The sequence below is a fragment of the Syngnathus floridae genome, chromosome 8 (assembly GCF_059516105.1).
Source record: "Syngnathus floridae isolate MCC-2025c chromosome 8, RoL_Sflo_1.0, whole genome shotgun sequence".
Taxonomy (NCBI): Eukaryota; Metazoa; Chordata; class Actinopteri; order Syngnathiformes; family Syngnathidae; genus Syngnathus; species Syngnathus floridae.
This window is the reverse complement of record NC_142420.1, coordinates 9,878,351-9,897,166: the sequence shown is the minus strand read 5'-3', so window position 1 is coordinate 9,897,166 and position 18,816 is coordinate 9,878,351. Positions and strand designations below refer to the sequence as shown.

Here is an 18,816-nt window from a genome sequence, read left to right as displayed (position 1 = left end):
CTGAAGGACAATGTAATGTAAAACGGTCAAACATTCTCCCTGTAATTCATGTATTTATTATTTTATTTATAATGTTGGGACAAAAACAAATCTTGAAATTTCATTCAGGCGAAATAAAATTTCCATGAACCTAAATAGATGAAAAAAAAAATATTTGATTCATTGTATTTACTTATCAAATTCAACTCTGAACAGGCGTGCAAAGAAAATCCAATCGGAAGTAATTTTAAATGAGCTCAGTTTGAATGAATGACAAAAATACATAAGATCTGTGCTAGATTTTTATTTCTGTCATAATCATTTGACAAAGTCCAATCAACCCAACAGCACTGTCTTGAATGAACAAACATGTCTATTGGAGTCATCACATAAAATGTACATTTGCTTTCCAGTGTTTACTGATTCTTTAAGACACATCACCAGACGTTGCTAGCGCTATTAAATAATACTGCTCCTCTGGGTTATAAAAATAGTTTGAAAGAAGAATATAGTTGTGCTAAGACATTATTAATCCTGGCCGTCACACTAAGCTTTATTGCCATGACACACGAAATGGGACGCGGAATGACAATAAAAGCGGCGTTGTAAGCACGACAGAATATTGGTAGCCTCGGTAAGTACCACATACCGAATAAAAATCAGACAAAGTGCAACGCAAAAACAATACACATGAAAATGAGTCTATTTTGAGCATGTAAAAGGTGCAAATCATAATTGAATTAGTTGAAATGTGTTCTCAAATGGCACGTTTCACTGGGGAGCAGAAAAAAAAAAAAAAAGTACAGTCAGTCAAGTCAGTCAACTGTAAATATTTGATTTTGAGGACCTAATTTAGTTTATCGACAAACACTGCGGCAAAATAACTAACTATTTTAGTCCGAGCATCCAGCATTGTATCCTCAATGGGATTTTGATTTGAGCATATGAAAGCTGCTCCTATTCTGTCCCAAAACTGCAACGTCACATCATCTGAGAATGATTCAAGTCAAGCCAACAATCAACACGGATGGTCGTCCTGCTCAACGTGTGCTACAACGCATACGTGAAGTGGACCGACCACCGGGCGTCATACTGCTGCACTGTCACGCGTACTCAACCACTAATAGTTTATGACGCGCTAATCCGTGGGGGTCCAAAATTTCAGAAAAAAAAAATAAAAATATTCCAGGGATTCAAGCGTAATTTAGACATTTTTTAACTTTATTAAACACACTAAATACCAATTAGTTAATGCTAAACTTTTTTGAAAACTGTTACTGTATTTCAGCCTTTTTTCAAGGTGACCCACAGCCTTGTACAGCACAAGGGTAGCGCTGCCCCTGCACTGAACCTATCGTCACATTCAGAATCAATAAAGGTGGTTTGTTCACAAATCAAACTTTGCATGGAGGACAAATTTCAATATATATATCTTTCTTTTACTTCTAAAACCAAAATATATACTATATATACAAAATTATTTGGGAAATGTACGTAAATATTTGTTTCTATTGAGAAAAAAATATTTTTAACAGCATTGGATTGAATCGAAATGTTATTTTTCGTCTGAGCCTCAGACAGCAAAACAAAAAGACAATAAGTCGCATTTGCCGCTAGTTTGTTGTTTGGACCCCCCGTCGAGCGACTTTCTTATTTACTGCACATGTGACGTCATCTCAAGTCACCTGCCTCCTTACTCGTCACTGACTGCACGCTCTCACATTTTCTTTCCACTGGCCCACATGTACTGCGTGTCTTCTGATACTACCTTTGTGCGTTGTATGGCTACCCAAAAGGCATTTCTGTAAACTAGAAGTGCAGTCAGAGGAATTTGAAAAATCAAGCACGCTGGACTCCGACAGGAGAAAAGACTCCAAGTCAGTCATTCGGCAAAGCAGGAAAACAATTCGAAGAGATGGACTTTAGTATCGCATTGTAGCCAACGAAACGGGGGAAAACAATCAAGCCTGTGCAAAGTGCCGTTTCTTATACTTCTATTATGCAAACACAAACCTCTGTCCTCCTGTAAAAGTCAGCACTCCATATGCAAGCACAACTCTTTCTTAGTCTAAGGTTGGGATTCTCACGCGTTTTCCGCTGGGCACCAAGATGGCAAATTTGATTAGAACCCTGACCTTCACTGACTCAAGTAAAGGCGCATCTCGGAAATTTAGAAGATTATAATAAAACTAAATTAAATGGACCTGTCTAGAGGATTCCACTTTGTTGAAATGCACATAGGCGTAAGTGAACGATTGACCAAAACACACAAGACAGCAATGTACTCAGCCACAAAGAATCTCCAAAGCTCTTCGCTAATTGATGCCAGTCTGACGGTTAAAATTAAAAAAATGACAAATAAATGAAATGACAGCATTTGTGTGTGAGAATAATCCAGAAAGGATGTTTGGTGTCACGTGGTGTGAAATGACGGACTTTGAATGTACACAAATCAAAGCGTGATATACAGTCAGAAGGCAATCTCACATATGGCCGTTCTACTCTCAACATATTTACCTCACAACCAATATTATCTACAGTCTGCATTTGGCCATCTGTACAAGCACATCATCATCATTATTATTATTATTACCATTATTATTTTGTTCTTGTATCTGTAGAAATGTACTTATTTACAAGTTTTTACAACCATCCTGTAGAGCTCATTTGACCTCCCAGAGGACCTTAAAAGCAGGATACCTGAGTTTTCCCAAAAAAAACACGCACAAGCACACACACAGCACAGCTCCAAAGTAGCTCAAGAGAGAAGGATGGCTTAAGTCCACTCTCCTGCCCACGAGAGCGCTCTCTAGTGGTGTGCGTGTGCGCTGGGAGGCTAATGAGTGATGGAGCGCAAATCCTATGACGGCTTGCAAGCCTTCATCCATGCGTCCACACCAAGGTGCTCAATTGTGCTTTTTTTATTTTTCTCAATGACTGGCAGCGGTCTGAGGCACAGAAAACCTGACATAGAGGACACAACAGGGGACAGATTTAGTCTCTTCAACAAGCAAGCGTTTGCCACAAAACTCACCTTTTGGCATTGGAAAATCCTAACTAGGGCTGAATGATTTGGAGAAATTATCTATGATTTTTTTCCCCCCTCTTCAATCTTGCGATTCTTTTTACAAGTTCCTCTTCCCGTGTATTATTTTTAAAAAACAAACAAATACATAAAGCGCTCACCACGACAACCACAGACAATTGAGCCTGATATCTGGTTTATGTGGGTTTTAGGATAGAAATGGACACAGTGTGTGTGTGTGTGTGGGTGTGTGTGTGTGCACGCGCATGTGTGTCTATTACCTCTGAAGTCTCTGCAGCAGTTCAGCCACCAGCGAGTCACACACGCCCGGATGTATGTCTTCGGCTTCTAAAATGGCTTTCTGCAGCGCCTCGGCAGCCTCCGGCTTGCCATTGCTGGTCTCTCCTTTGGCTTTCAACTAAAATCACAGCAGCAGCATATTAATTCAGAAGTAGTCTTTTGTTTTTCTTGCAAATGACTCCGTCTAGAATTGTTAATTACCTCAGAAAATAACGGAGAGAAGATGGATGATAAGCTCTGCGACATAGGCCTCTTTGGACTCTCCGGTTCTTGTAAGGTCTAAAAATAAAAGTGATCCGCTCGTTAGAACTCCCTTTCATTGCTGTAAATTCAGAAAGGAATATACTGTTTATTTTAGCATAACCTTGACAAAAATAAGCAGGTTCCATGCAAGTACAGTGCATTCAGGAACTTAATTCGGACAAAAGTAGTCCTTTGCTGGTCTCTTGTGGCATTCACATGCAAATACAAGCTATTAATTACTCACAGACGTTTGTTTTTGTTGGCAGGGGCTGTGTCTCTGTGAATTTTCCACTTTGGAATATTTCCAAAATCCCGCATTTCTCATCGAGGGTTGCCAGAAACTTTCAAGGAAATTTTTTTTCACGTTCTTACCGGTTCAATTTCCAGCTCGGGAGGCTGCATGGCCCCGTTCTGCATCTTATTCAGTTCCTTCTCCTTGATGGTGCCAAAGAACCAAGCATCACTGGCGGTGGTGTCTCGTCCAGACGCTTGTCCTTGCGCCTCCCTGCAACGACACAGCGGGTCAGTTTGGCGCCCTCGTTTGGCCGCTATGAAGACGACGGCGCCAAACACACTCGTCGGAGTCTCCGGAGCTGGACTCGTCTCGGGACTGCTCCGCTTTCCACCTCTTGTATCTGTCGATCAACTCGGTCAGATAGGATGTCTTTTTGGCGTGCCGTACGATCAGCTTGTGCTTCAGCAGTTCTTTGGCGGTTGGCCTCTGTGGAAAAATTAAGCAATGAGGATGTTACAAGAGTCAAACGTGCCGGTGTCGGGGAAAAGCGACCAACTTACAAAGCTAGGCTCTTTATTCAAACAGGCTTCCACAAACTCTTTCAGAGGTTTACTGTAACTTCCTTCCAGCGTCGGTGGGTTGTTCTTTGGGATGAGGAACAAGACCTTCATGGGATGGAGCTCAGAGTGGGGTGGCTCTCCTTTCGCCAGCTCGATCGCCGTTATGCCCAGCGACCAGATGTCTGCCTGCGTGGCCAAGATGCGGCGACAAGAAAAAAAAAAAAAGGCTCGTTCAAGTATTGACATGTAAAGAGGTTGGCTGAAGCGGCACGAGTTTATTTGAGGGTGAGATGACAAAGCACCATGACTCATAGACATTATTCCCAAAATACGACAGTTTAGTCAAGGCACAAACAGAAAACAAGGATTAAATGGAATAAAAACCTCAAGCACTCCACCCGTGAATTCTTTTGCCGTTTTGTTTTGCTACTAACTGATAAACAAGCAAATCCATCCATCCATTCTGACCTTTGAATCATATGACGACTGTTTTATGACTTCAGGCGCCATCCAGAAAGGAGTCCCCACGAACGTGTTCCTTTTGATCTGAGTGTCAGTCAGCTGGCCCGCCACGCCAAAGTCGGCCAGTTTCACCTCGCCTTGTTCCGACAGCAACACGTTGGCAGCTGAAAATGAGACGATTGAGCTTTACTGCTCTTGATGACATCATAAATTGAACTCAATATTGTGGATTAAAAGAGAACAGGTCTTTTCTGATAATGCTCATCATTCAAGTCTGATGGCAGAATGACATATCTAGTTGTTAGCACTAGCGTCAGCGCAAACGTGACCGTCGAGAGCCGTGTACGTGTTTATCGCAAGAGATGATGTCATAGCGCAGGAGGGTTCTGTTAATATTTAGCACATTCTTCTTCAACTTTTAACCGTGGATTTGTATTTTCACCAAAGTGCGCTTCCTGCTTTCCATTTACGGCACACAGTTTTAATGAATCATCAACTTTCTCACCTTTGATATCTCTGTGAATTTTCTTTTCAGAGTGCAGATATTCAAGCCCCTTTAGGATTTCTCTCAAAATGGTGGCAATCTGAGTCTCATCCAAGGAGCCCGGTTCCAACTGCAAAACACGTTCAGTGACTTTACATTTGAAAAGCAAAATGGATGTGAAATGTTTTTGAAGACCGACTTACCAAATCAAGGGCCGACCCTCCACCCAGATATTCCATAATAATCCATAATTTTGTTCCCTGAAAAAAACAGGAGAGGAATTTTGAGTGTTCACTCAATAAATATTTCAGGAGTGTGGACCGCCATTCTTTTTTAGCATACGTTTAGACATATATTGCAGGATTATGCAAACCTTAATGAGGGGGTTTATTGAAGTGTGAGGGCTGGGCAGGTCTTGTTTTGTTTTTTTTTTGTTTTTTTTTGTGGAGGAAAAGCGGGGCAAAGGTTCGACAATGAAATAGCAGGACTTCTTATCTAACATTAACCAAGAGGCAAGGCAAGCACATACAATAGGTCATTTATGAAGGATAACTTGACTTGCACAAATTTGAATTCTGAAAACTCTCTGGCTTTATTCTGCACAAGGGCACCAAGCAACCCCTCCTAATCTACCAAAGAGCTTTCTCCAGCTACGATGTTTTCCACCACTAGCATAGCATCCCCAAAGACAACAAAAATATACCTACTTCCAAAAAGCCTCAATTCCCTCCTTCAGCCAGAGGAATAATTGACATAATGGAGTGCCATTACTCTCCGCGTTGCCCCTAAGTAGCCCACTAAATGCTATTAGAGGCACAGTAAGCATAATCGCACAATGTGAGAATGTAGTATAACAAGACGAAATATTTACAACCCACAACTGACCCTTTGTAGTTGCTGTGACTATGAGAGATGACCAAAATGCCAAAGATTTTTCTTTCCTTACATTGCAACATTTACCTGCATTTAAGTGTAGAAACCAAAACGTTTTCAACTTGAGCCTCATTTATTCGTATCTACAGACGCATTCGTGCCCAACCATTTGAATTCCCCAAGGACGTGCCCGCTAAACCTGCAATATTTCTGAGAGCGGCATGCTCCAAGTTCAACGCCAGACGTTTCCGCTCGAGCTCACCTTGAGATAGGATCCAAAGTACTTGGTGATAAAAGGACTGTCGCACTGGCTGAGAACTGTAATTTCCTGTTGGATGTCCTCAATCTCATCCTCCGCTTCTTCCAGGTCAATTATTTTAATGGCCACCACCTTCTGTGTGCGATTGTCGATGCCTTTAAACACCTCGCCAAAAGAACCTTTGCCTATCCTCTCCAGCTTGGTGAAAAGCTCCTCTGGGTCAGCTTTGAGGTTCTGAGGGACGGGAAAAAATAAGTGTGAGAACATGACGTCAAATTCAAATAGTATTTTTCATTTTCAATTCGTGACCTAAGCATTTTAAGCTTCGACAATATCATAATACATTGCGTGTGTGTGTGTGTGTGTGTGTGTGTGTGTGTGTGTGTGTGTGTGTGTGTGTGTGTGTGTGTGTGTGTGTGTGTGTGTGTGGCGGTGGGGGGTGCTCTATTGACTCAACTAAATGGCTTATTTCCCCGTAGAGCGCCAGAGTGGAATAGTGGACCTGAAGTGGGACACTCCCACTTCCTTTCCTACTATACAATCATTAGACCAAAAGATTACAGGTTCAGCAGCCAAACATTTGAGCACAGAAATGAAAAGCTTTCATTTTAGTGCTGCACGCAATATATAAAAAAAAAAAAGGAGAATGATAACACCACTGTCCAACGCATGCATGTCCAGTACTCGACCTAGCAGGTAAGACAGCCTGGAGCTCACAAAGCTAATTCCTCATGAGTGTCCATCCCAGGAGGACAGTTTCCTGTAAAAGAGCTAATGCATTGTAGGGGATGCCGGACGGCCAAGTTGTTGCTCTCGTAAAAAGTGCAGTTGGGGTGTGGTGTGTGTGTGTGGCTACTCAATTTGATAGCAATAGGACTTTACAACAAAGAACCTGGTCGGCGTAGAATAATACGACGCAGAAAGAAGACAAGCAAAAAACTATTCAAACATCGCTCATCCAGGTGAAAACAACGCTGAGCTGCTCCTCGGCTAAAACAACAAGTGCGCTGGGAATGTACTCACCATAGTCGCAGTCAGCACGTTTACGGCCACTGACTTGAGCTGGGTTAGATGCTCTCCCGGTGTGCGCCGCAAACACGCCACGCTATGCCGTCCGAAGGCCACGCCCTCACCACTAACTGCCAACTAATCTCCGCGTTATGATCCCACTGGCTGTAATGGAACCTGTGGCGGCGGCGGGTCGCCATTTTCCCAAAACTCCTCATGATGTGTATTTGCTAAAATGTCATAATTCGGAGAGGACAGATATGGATTTGGGCAGTCATTGGATGGATGATTATCTTGTTGAGCATCAATAAAATGTGGATGAGTATTTGGCACTCACTTTTATCTATTTCTAATCTGTGAAGGGATATTAAAATTATATAAAACGCTGTGGCACACACTGTCCTGGCTGCCCGGTACAATATGTTTCAAGTGATAATTAAGTGAGAAGAACAAAATTGCGCAACTGCACTTTGTCTAACTGGGAAGTAACTGACTTTCAAAGTACAAAAATATCTTTGCATAAAAAGGGACTACGAAATCTCAGCATCAAAAATAAAGTCTGGTTAAAGGACTCACGACTACAGTATTTAGCATAGTTTCTAACGAAGGCTATTATGTAAGGTTTTTCACGTTTTCCCCATTTTAAACAAGGCTACAAATCTTAGCAGCTATTAGGTTCACTATTTTTGTTTAATAGCAGAACTTCTGTGTCAATTTTCCATTCGGGATTATAAATGATAATAGTATGCAAGATCCTCCAAAGCTTCATTATATTGTTTTGAATTAATGAAAATATAAGGAGTATAAAGTTGGATGTTTTGGGGAGAGATGTGTGCATACAGGTAAATATCGGAGCTTCAAACTACCATGTTGAGAAATTATGGTGCATACTAAGACACTGAAATATATATATACCTTATGATATGATTCAAAGTAGAAATAGTTAAAACAGTTTTCTTAATATCTGTGTAGATTATCAAAATATTCAAAACAGTGATGCAATCAACAAGATGAAATCGTGCAAACTATACTCTCATTCTAGCCAACATAACCTTCATTTGTTAAATTTCTTGTTCTCCCCAGAAAACGCTCAAATGTGATATTGAGGGTAATGCTACTGAACATAAATACTTCCTAATCTGTCTTCTTTTCCCTCAAAGTGTATTATTGACTTCAGCACAAAAGAGGTTGTGTAAAAGCCGTATTTAGAGAAGTTCTGATGAAATGACATGACATTCTGCAATTTCCATTAGTTTTAAGCCCTCACAATGTACAGAGTGCTAAGAAAGTCTGAATACAGTTGCAGGTTAGTAGTGACACTAGAGAAGAACCGCACAAGCAGCGAAAAATTCACTAAAATCATAATGTTTAGTTGTTGGATGTATGGAGCTTACCTGAATCCCCGGAAGCCCACTTTGTATCGGGGAGTGAGCCATTGCGTCAAGTCAGCTAAGAAGACGGCTTTCCAACCTCGTTTAAGAGCTTGCCTCTTCGGCGATGTGGTCGCTTTACCGACCCCTGTTTAAGACGACACGGGTCCGCAGTGCAGTCCAGGCGAGGCTATTCACGGTGTCGGAAGCAAAAGTTGTTTGATTTACAAGCTCGGGCTCGACTTGTGTCGCCTTGTACTTCGAACCGCGTCCCCCTTGCCTTCCGCAGTTAGCTAACGATTGCGACGCTAAGCTACTTCAACTGCTAGTTGACAAACAGTTCCAGTTTGCTTTAAATTCTGTCTCGGGGGTCCTGCGTGAGCTGTCGAAATATAGGCGAAATCATCCCTTTGTTGAAGCGGAATTCTGGCCTGAAAATATTCCCAAATGGTTTCCGAACATGCACTGTTATGTAGTTGTATCGTTAGTTGCTCTCAACACTTTTCTAGCTCCCTCGGCGCCATCTTTGTTAATGTCATTTTCATTTCGTGGGCATAGCCAATCGGAGTGAAGAACAGCGCGTTGTGTGGGTGACGTCAGCACCAGGTCAAGAACGTCACAGAAGAACACAAGTCGTGACCAAAGTTCATTTTTGAGGCATTTTGAGAAAAACGTTTGAGTATTTATTCGTTGTATTATGTAAATGACAATGTTTTGAATAACACGCTTAAGTATAATTGAAACTGTATTGTTCATATTGTACTGGGTGATGACACAATTTCCATTATAGCAATACGTTCTGTGGTTCTAATGTCACCATCAACACTTGTTTTTGGATGACGACATAATTTGTTGGATGGAAGTAATGTTTGATTTTTAAGGAAAATTTAACAAAAAAATAAGTAGATGCTCCCTTTGGTCATTAACATCATGCAATGTTCCCCTTAATGATGACGCACGCGCGCACACAGACGCACACACACACACACACGCACACACACACACAAAGACACAGACACACGAAAGCAAGCATTTAACATAGCCTCATAGCTTCACACTGTTGCTTTTTTTCACATTTGCGTTTGTTTGTTTTCCTCTTTCTCATCATCACTCTCAACAGAGTCTCTCTTAAAGTCCATTTTCTGTTTGGGGCCTCTGTCGTCATCCACATTTTTTCTGAACTGGGCCTCGATTTCGGTGGGATCCATGTAGGTGTAGAAGTATGCCATGATGGAGAAGATAAAACACACGGCAACCAAAAGCGAGGCGAAGAGGACATATTCCGCCCACTTTAAACAAGGAGGAATCATGTATCATCATCTCATCAGTCACTGTGTGATTTTTCTTTTTTTAATTACCTGTTCAGGAATCTTGGCAAGCTCGGCCACGATCAAAACGATGAAATTGCCAACGGCGACAGTAAGCAACCAGCCCGCTTGCAGCACCGCTTTCATGTTACTAGGCGCCTTGGAGACACGAATTATGGCACAGAAAGAACACAGCAGTGTAAAATGTTTGAAGAAAATTACTGGAAACATGCACAGAGGCCTACTAATAGAAAAGTAGTGCTTTGGTATCACCCTGTGACATCTATAGGCTATTCAAATATTGTTTCAGTCATGGCAGGGCTTATTTACTGTTCTATATTGATTAGACGTGAGTACGCTACCTGTGAGTAAGAGAATTCCAGGCCTGTGACAGAAAACATGACCTCTCCCGCAGTGATGAAGAAGTACTGTGGAATCTGGAGGGCCATGTGAACAGAGTTGCGCTTGATGTCTTCAACTGCGCTAATAGCCTCGTGACACTAACAGAAAAATAAAATCATATAAAACACTAAAAATGAATGACGAGCCAAGTTTACAACGATGCACGTGGAAAACTCACAGAAGGTCCAAACGTGAACGTGCTGTGGATAAGGAAAGTGTACGAACTTCCGAATCCAAACTCCCTGCTATATTGACACGACTCTGACCCGCTCCTGATGTTAAACGTGGTGCTGATCATTGCAAAAAAAAAAAAAAAACATTCATATATTAGCTGCAAAATTAAAATGATTGTTGTCAACGGGTGGGAAAGTTTTAGTTTACTTACATTCCATTTTTAATTTGGGAATAGTTTGAATAATATTCTGGTTCAAGTAAAGTGGGGTCTGCTCCACCAATGGACACATTGACTGCTGTTAACATTCCGTTGATAAATCTGAAATAAAACCAATAAATGAATTGACAAATAGCCATCAAATTTCTACTGCACACATTTTCTAATTAATGTGGTTATATAATTTTTGAACTGAATGCCAGCAGAACCATTTCTGCTTCCATATGAATAATGTCCTATTAAAAAATAAATGTAATTTACCTGATTGCATTATTTCCTTGCTGCGGCTTGGCCTTCAGATCTTCAGTCTGAGATGAGGACACAGTGCACATTAATTCACGTCTCGATCGAATGGAATCGTACGGAACTCACCAACAGCCACTCTTGTGTGACGTTTGAGGGAAGCAGAAGTGTCTGTCGCACTCCCTTGGTTAAGAAGAGCGGTCTTGTTACTCCTCCATGGCTCTCCACAGACACACTGATTTCTTCCTGTCCAAATGTTAAGTACTGCTCGCTGGCCTGCCACACAACACAAATGCAGAATAAGAATAAAAACACGAATGAAACGGTCCCCCATTTTGGTGGCGTTTACTCAAAATAGCAGCTTCAACTCAAGATGGCTGACTAACTGCATACCTGATTTGGTGGGAGTTCCAACTGCACATTGTCAGGCAGGTTGACTTTGAGTGGCTGAGCCCCCATGTTTAAGAATTTCAACTGGCTCTGTGATGATGATGGGAATGTGGGAAGTGTTTTCTACGAAAAAAAAAACAATTAAAAAAAAAAAGAACAACACAAAATGTGGCTCAAAGTTAACGAAGATCACCAAACACGATTCATCTTCCACTTACGTCAATTTCAACCTGAACTAGAGCAGCGCAAACAAAGGCCAACGCTGCCAGAAACATCCCCACTGTCATTCTTTTCAGAGGCCTGATGAAACAAATTCCATCATAAAAACTTAAATGCAGTATATTGTTTGTGTCATCAATTATATATATAAAAAAATAATCCTACGTGAAGTTCAGGCCACATTTTTTGATGAGAGGGTAGATAACACTGTCCATGATGGGCACCAGGGTCAAGATCAGAACAGGGTTGACAGTCTTAAAATGAGAGTGAAAATGAGGCGAGTGTAACACCTTCACACACACACACACACACGCACACACACACACACACACACACACACACACACACACACACACACACACACACACACACACACACACACACACACACACACACACACACACACACACACACGCACGCACACACACACACACACACACATTGAATTGACTCAGGCCTACCTGCATCTGATCAGGCTGGATGACGAGAGCTCCCTGAAGACACACACACGCACATCTTAGCACTCACATATTGTGTCTCGGCATTTCAATATTTCTTAAGTAGTAAACTTACAAAGTTGCCATCCATGGTGGTGGCCTGCAAAGTCCACCTGGAGCCCTTAAAGACAAGACAAGTGTTTGGAAGGCGGCTGGTGCAACATTTGGAGCTTTTAGCCTTCATTGAAATACCTTCTGGTCAAACAGAGTCCAAAACATTGGAAGTGGAATGTAGAGGAAGAGAACCTTCAGCACCATCTTGACTTGAGCGATCAGCAGTTTCTACAGGGCAGGAAGGAAGAATTGGAGACGAATATCAAGCATAGCTGATAAGAAGAATATTTTGAAGTGAAAGCAAGAGAATTGAAGCCAAGCTTACATCATACTTCTCCTCCGCCCAGTCCATCCAGTGCTGCCTCTTGGGGAATCTGCTGCTTCTGTGCCTGTAGCGGTTTTTGATGGCAAACTGAAAGCAATAGAAACAAAACTAAATTTGTTACCACAGCAGGAGCACTTGAAGAAAAACATTGAACAAAAGCAAACGGTAAAGAAAACCAAACAAACTTACACCGATGCATCGACAAACATCCATCATGATGTTTCCTTCGGGCTCTGCTTTGTAGTACATGCCACTGCCGACGATGAACACCACTGTGGGCGAGACATCACACATTATTATCTCTTTGTCTGTCTCTCAATCAATGGAAAAAAGAGATTATAATGTATATGTTGTATATCTAATAATACACACCCAGTGCAACCACCATGAGAGCAGCGGGGACTCCAAAGGCAAGTGGATAGCAGCTTTGCTTGGTGTGGATGCCACATTCTTGAGCTGCCACAAACACACGCAAACAAATGAGAAGTTGTCACCATGGACAATACATAATAATTTAGAAAAACTTCACTCCTCCAAGTATTTTTTTAAATATAATTCTTAACAGTGATTATGACTGTGTTAGTGTAGGTTGACAAGAGTACAGAAAGTACAGTGATCTTGAAGTTTTTTTTTTAGGCCTCACGCTTTTTTAAAACGTTATGATATTGCATTTCCATCTATTTTCTGTGTAAAAGAAACTTTGCTTCTCTCACCTCTCAGAATGGGAGTGATGATGGTTGACAGGAGGCTGCCTCCATTGATGCACAGGTAAAACACAGAGAAAAACGTTCTTCTTTGTTTCTCCTGCACAGGACAATAGGATTGTAAATAATAATAATAATAAAAAGACAGTATTTGGGTTTCAAAACAGAAGCATGTTAAATGTTTTAAGTGGATTATCACAGTTATTATTTACACACAGAATGCTAATAGTCAAACGGGTTTTGTTTGTTTACCAGCCTTGCAAATACAGTGAAAAAAGCCAAACTACAGAAAAGACACATTATGGTGTCATTGTATCGCAATACCTCGACGTGGTGCTGTCATGTACTCACCTGGTGGTCATTGAACTGGTCCCCACCAAAGGCAGCCACGCAAGGTTTGATACCCCCAGTGCCCAGAGCGATAAGGAAAAGACCCACCATTGACATTGCACTGTACGTCAACAAAAGTATGACATTCTCTTAAAAACAGGCTATCAACTGCCATATTTCAGATTGGAAAAATAGCATCAGAAGACACCCACACGTGGAAGGTCATGTTGTCGGGCGTCCCGTCTTTGTCGGAGTCTGTGATGTCGTGGATTGCGCTGACAGCCATGGTTACCTGACCCACTGCGTAGACAATGGACAGGTAGATGATGGTCCTGAGGGAGGAAGTTACAAATCCAATGAACTATAAGTCATGATTTAAAAGAGAGAGACCGTGGTCGGCAGCCACTCACTTGAATTTCCCCAGCCAGGAGTCGGCAACAATGGCGCCCAGAATCGGGGTGAGGTAGCATAGGGCGACAAAAGTGTGGTAGATGGAGGTGGCCAAGTCATCGTCCCAGCGCAGGAAATACTTAAAGTACAGCACCAGGACAGCTTTGGAGAAGTGGGCAAAAAAATAATATTTTCAACAATTTTCCCAAATTTATAATCAACTGTGGATGTGTGACTCGTGTTTTGTCACATGGGCAAGAAATTAAGTCTCACCTCGCATGCCATAGTAGGAGAACCTCTCGCAGAACTCATTCACCACAATGAAAAATATGCTGAGTGGATAGCCACATACTGCTATGTCCTGCAAAAACGGAGAAGGTGCAATCACATGCCTCTTAACCATCAAGCTTGTTCCCTTTTCTGACATTTTTGTCAAGGCGGTCGAGGTTTTGAATTGGGGAGTGGAAGGCCCACTCTCTGCATGTTGCACCCTCTGCAGCATGAAGAATTCAACTCAGTCTGACAGAACACATTCTTGTTCACCTTAGGAAATTAACTGCTGTCACAGTTTAAAGTCATTTTTCGTTCTGCCCGACATGGACATGTCCCTGGGCTTTTAAGTTCTGTTTTTTCTGATACTATACATTTGTTTTTAAATAGTCACACACTATGTGCAGTGGCAACATGGAACCTAAAGCTGTCAGATTTGAAATTGATTTTTTCTTTTTACTGAAACACCGTCGATATATTTTTAATACAATTGGCGAAAGTCTGTTATTTTAGTTGAAATAAATATTCCCCTGACGTCGATTTTAATGTTTTTGCGCTTACAGGATACCGTAGTGTGGTCAAAAGTATCGCGAGATTTGATGTTTCTGCGTGTGGTTTAAGATGGCTGACTGAAGAAGCAATGTCAGAGTAGCGTCCGTCCTCCAGATAAACAAAGACGCGTCAAGTAACTATCATTTTAACTGATGCATTTTATTGTTTACTGCATTAACAAGCTGCGCTAAGCAGGGATGTATTTTTGATCGATTTTCTTGATAATATTCCTCAGGTGTATCAACCATGGCTACCGGTGCTCAGGTGTGTTCGTTGTACAAGAGGATTCTCGTGCTGCATCGCTTTCTGCCGCTACATTTGAGAGCCCTGGGCGACAACTACGTGAAAGACGAGTTCAGAAGACACAAAAACGCTTCGCCTGATGAAGTGAAAAGCTTCATGAAAGAATGGGACAACTACAAGGACACTCTGCAGTCCCAAATTCTGGACTCGGTCAGGGACAAAAATGGCCCTGTGAAAATTGGTGTCGACCTTCCAGAGGAGAAACTGAAAGACTTCCAAGATGAACAGATTGGACAACTTTACGAGCTCCTGCTTGAATCCGCCAAATCTAAAGATCAGTTTAATATCCAAGAGGACAACAAATGAATAGCCTTGGGTGTCTGTTTGTGGGTTTATTATGAATAGATCATGACGAATAAGCAACAGCAATGCTGTTATAATTATCATGTGAAACCACAGTAACCCACATGGAAGTAACATGAGAGTGCTGAATTAATTTCAGCAAAGCGCAAACGTTAAGGTTATTGTTAACTCTAGAAATAAATAACCACGCATTAAATCAATGTACTGTAAACGTTTTTGTTCCTTATCTCTGAAAATAAATGGTGCTTTGAGCCCCACCGCCAACTGACTTGGTTACCTCACGTCATATTCCGTGCTCATGTCCAATAAACGTGACATTCGTTCAGTTTTATTGTTATTACATCATACAACATACCGAAGGGTAAAAATACAGTAATTTGATAGCCAACAAATATAGAGTACCCGCTGCCCCCAAATGATTTACTCATTTTTACTTCAGGAATCAACATCTAGATGTAATAAATGTTTTACCTTTCCTTTACTCTTCCCTTTCTTGGGCTCCTTAAAATCTGCACCTAAAAACAACACGTATACGTTAAGTCAGATTTATGGCAGTTATAGACTCACAAAACTAACCTGCCATGTCAACAAGCTGCTTTCAATCTGGAGACCATTCACACTTGACTTGCCACAGTGTTTTCCTTCTTCATAATGCTTACTAGACATTCATACATCCTACATTCCTGCTGACTGTTACTTTTATGGTGGGCGGTAGCATGATATGATAACGGAGTCCCTGAAGCCTCCATAAAAAATATTCTTAACAATACAACTTCAGATTGAACACAAAGCAAAAACAAGCTTCAGAGAAATTAGTGTATTTATTTCAAGAAAAGCAGCGGGGGGAGAGGGAACATCAGCTTACAGCAGAACTGTGATTTGTGTTAAATACAAATAAAAAAAAACTCACTGCTGCCCAAATATAAAAAGACAATTTCAATTGGATGAACACTAAAATGGTAAAAGCTTCAAACGACCCCCCCCCCCCTGTAGGCGCAGTGTCAGGTTCCACCCCTCCTCGTTTTGGCATGAAGGTGAAAAATATCTGTACAGTGTTTGAGATCCACACAGCAAAATCTTTTGCAAATATTGCACACGCTCCTTTTTCCTTTCCATATATACACGCACAAATAAACACCTCAAGTCACCCCTTCTTTTTTTCTTTAGGATGCAATGGCGTTAAATAATCTAAAACCCTCCCAAGACAGTGAGGCAATTTCATATTGGCTAACATACAGGAGGTTAAAATCGTAGAAAGATAACATCATGTACAAGGGTGACTGATGCATGGAAGCTGCATATACTGCTCATGTATACATCAAAAGAGGGAATTATAAAAGTGTGCTGTACATAAAAACACAGTGTGACTGATTATCAAAAAGAAAACCAACAATATCATGTGAGGACATGCATAATAGCATCCGCTAACAGAAACTAAATGACATCATGCCATTTTGAGCCCCCCCGCTCAAGGTTTCTAGTCCAGACCTGCTCAGTGAGCGGCAACAACTGTCCAGTCTGTGTTGTCCCTCGTTGCCGCGCCTTTCTGCCTCTTCACACCACCGAAGAAGAGCTGGGGATGCCCTGGATGGTAGCCCCCGTGGGCGTGCCGCTGATGGCGTTGAAGATATGAAGCGAATCGGGAAGAGGGCTTTTGATGCCATCTTCCACTGTGCTGATCTGCAGACGCCAAGGCAAAATCAATACACTTAAAAGAGATGGCATTGTAAATATGCTGACAAAAAAATGTCATTTCTATACAGTGCGGATGGTATTCAATCTTAAAGGTTGGACTGTATAGGGGACATATGAGTGAGCAGATCTAATAGATACTGAATGCACACACAGATGGAAAGTATGGAGAAACACACAGGCATGCACACACACTCAATAAAAATCATATTGATCAAGCCAGATGTCACATTCACAATAAAAAGTGGGTGGAACATGTGGCTTATTTATTATAGCCATGTTAAGATAAGCGTGTATGTGTGTGTGTGTAGAGATGACTTTGCAATCATCACTAAGAGTGGTGTGTGGTGTTATAATTTTCAAGAATTGTAATGCATATATGCTTTTGCATTAATCTGGCTGGACCAATCATTGACACTTCGCATCATCATTACCATCCAATCTGCTCATGTCAGCACCAAGAGAAAACAAAAAATTTGCGTTATCCACATGCATGTCGCGTTACGTTCCATCTTATTAGGTTTCGTTTTGGAAAACTCACTTGCTCGTGCATGATGATGGACAGCTCCCTGGCTAGGTCTCTGTAGTTGGCCTTCATCTCGTCGTGATACTCCTGCTGGTCCTCTTTGATGAGCCGCTCGTTGATGCCCAACCCGTGGCCGCACGCTTCGACGAAATGCCTGTGGGCCAGGGCGACAGCGTTGAAGAAGCGTGACGAAGATCTAAGCCAACATCTGTCGGGAGAAATCTTACCTGAAGACTTCTTTCAGTTGTTTGACCTTGTTATCGGGATACTTCTTGGCACTCGCGTCGTCCAAAAAAGCTCGAGCGTACGCTAGCGGACCGGCATTCACCTGCACAGGGATGAGATTTAAAATGTGATGGAGGTGACTTCTCCACATTTATCTGTTTATTTGCCTTCTGAGCACTTGATGTCCTAACCTGGACGCTGATGCTTCCCTGCAGTTTGAGCTGCAACCGAATCATGTCCACCTCATTGGCGGAGCACAATTGATTCAGCTCAGCGACCTTCTTGTTCATCTCATCAATGGCCACCTCGATGGGGCTGAGGTCTTTGTGTTGCTGGTACATCACGGGGATACGTTTCTTCACGTAAGGAAAACGGTGTGTGGCTATGGGGGAGGAGTGTTAAAAAAAGCAGACAGTAAAGAATCTTCCTTTGAACTTTTGGATTCATTGCGCCATAAAGCAATATACAAGCGTGATTGTGGCTTCAGAAAGGTCCTTGGGGAAACAAGCTGACATGTTCGGAATCTAATCTAGATCTTTGACGCACGTGTCGACATGTGACAAGTCTTACTGTAAGGAAGGACGTTAACAGTAAGAACATGTGGAACCAAAGTGGAGGGTCACCTACTGGTTAGAATAGTCCTGCGTTTGCACTGCTCCTCCACCCCGCCTTGCTTTTTGCCCGACACGGTGAAAGGCATCTCGAACACAAAGCGATGGATGTTGTGGCTTCTTTCAAAATCCGTCTTCCTGTCTGCCAGTTCTTTGTCCTCCAAATCAGGCGTCACATGCGTCACTTGTATGTAAGCATACTTGGAATCCAAGTCTTTGGGGTTGATCTGCAAAGGAGAGTTTTATGTTATTTTTTCCATCGTGACTGTATGGCAAGTACTCCT

General features: G+C 41.9%; 4 protein-coding genes across 16 annotated transcripts in view; 1 reads left to right on the top strand and 3 right to left on the bottom strand.

Moving 5' to 3' along the window:
• Positions 1-268: 268 nt before the first annotated feature.
• Positions 269-9,345, bottom strand: stk24a (serine/threonine kinase 24a (STE20 homolog, yeast)). Its single transcript, XM_088383178.1, has 11 exons — positions 8,823-9,345; positions 6,424-6,654; positions 5,492-5,548; positions 5,310-5,418; positions 4,811-4,968; positions 4,343-4,528; positions 4,123-4,268; positions 3,920-4,052; positions 3,506-3,583; positions 3,286-3,422; positions 269-2,943 (listed from the first exon to the last, which is right to left on the bottom strand). The coding sequence occupies exons 1-11, from the start codon at positions 8,862-8,864 to the stop codon at positions 2,910-2,912; spliced, it is 1,311 nt and encodes a 436-aa protein (XP_088239304.1). The 5' UTR covers positions 8,865-9,345; the 3' UTR covers positions 269-2,909.
• A 113-nt stretch (positions 9,346-9,458) lies between these two features.
• On the bottom strand, positions 9,459-16,164 carry slc15a1a (solute carrier family 15 member 1a). Its single transcript, XM_088383177.1, has 23 exons — positions 16,055-16,164; positions 15,950-15,993; positions 14,324-14,411; positions 14,071-14,212; positions 13,873-13,992; positions 13,682-13,781; positions 13,340-13,430; positions 12,999-13,082; positions 12,816-12,898; positions 12,627-12,713; positions 12,440-12,529; positions 12,324-12,368; positions 12,212-12,244; positions 11,916-12,004; positions 11,750-11,831; positions 11,535-11,654; positions 11,271-11,417; positions 11,160-11,206; positions 10,893-11,000; positions 10,686-10,797; positions 10,468-10,605; positions 10,157-10,264; positions 9,459-10,087 (listed from the first exon to the last, which is right to left on the bottom strand). The coding sequence occupies exons 1-23, from the start codon at positions 16,059-16,061 to the stop codon at positions 9,869-9,871; spliced, it is 2,184 nt and encodes a 727-aa protein (XP_088239303.1). The 5' UTR covers positions 16,062-16,164; the 3' UTR covers positions 9,459-9,868.
• Positions 14,869-15,746, top strand: sdhaf3 (succinate dehydrogenase complex assembly factor 3). Its single transcript, XM_088383182.1, has 2 exons — positions 14,869-15,005; positions 15,108-15,746. Exon 2 carries the CDS (start codon positions 15,119-15,121, stop codon positions 15,479-15,481), a length of 363 nt encoding a protein of 120 aa, XP_088239308.1. The 5' UTR covers positions 14,869-15,005; positions 15,108-15,118; the 3' UTR covers positions 15,482-15,746.
• Positions 16,165-16,280: 116 nt separating the features above from the next.
• Positions 16,281-18,816, bottom strand: part of LOC148394452 (dedicator of cytokinesis protein 9) — a 40,181-nt gene continuing 37,645 nt past the window's right edge. For all 13 annotated transcript variants that reach the window (XM_088383160.1, XM_088383170.1, XM_088383171.1 and 10 more), the window contains 5 exons: positions 18,549-18,759; positions 18,113-18,303; positions 17,924-18,024; positions 17,712-17,850; positions 16,281-17,158 (listed from right to left, as the gene is read on the bottom strand). In XM_088383160.1, coding sequence (XP_088239286.1) covers positions 17,033-17,158; positions 17,712-17,850; positions 17,924-18,024; positions 18,113-18,303; positions 18,549-18,759 — 768 coding nt within the window. In that variant the 3' untranslated portion in view covers positions 16,281-17,032. The remainder of the gene's footprint in view (positions 17,159-17,711; positions 17,851-17,923; positions 18,025-18,112; positions 18,304-18,548; positions 18,760-18,816) is intronic.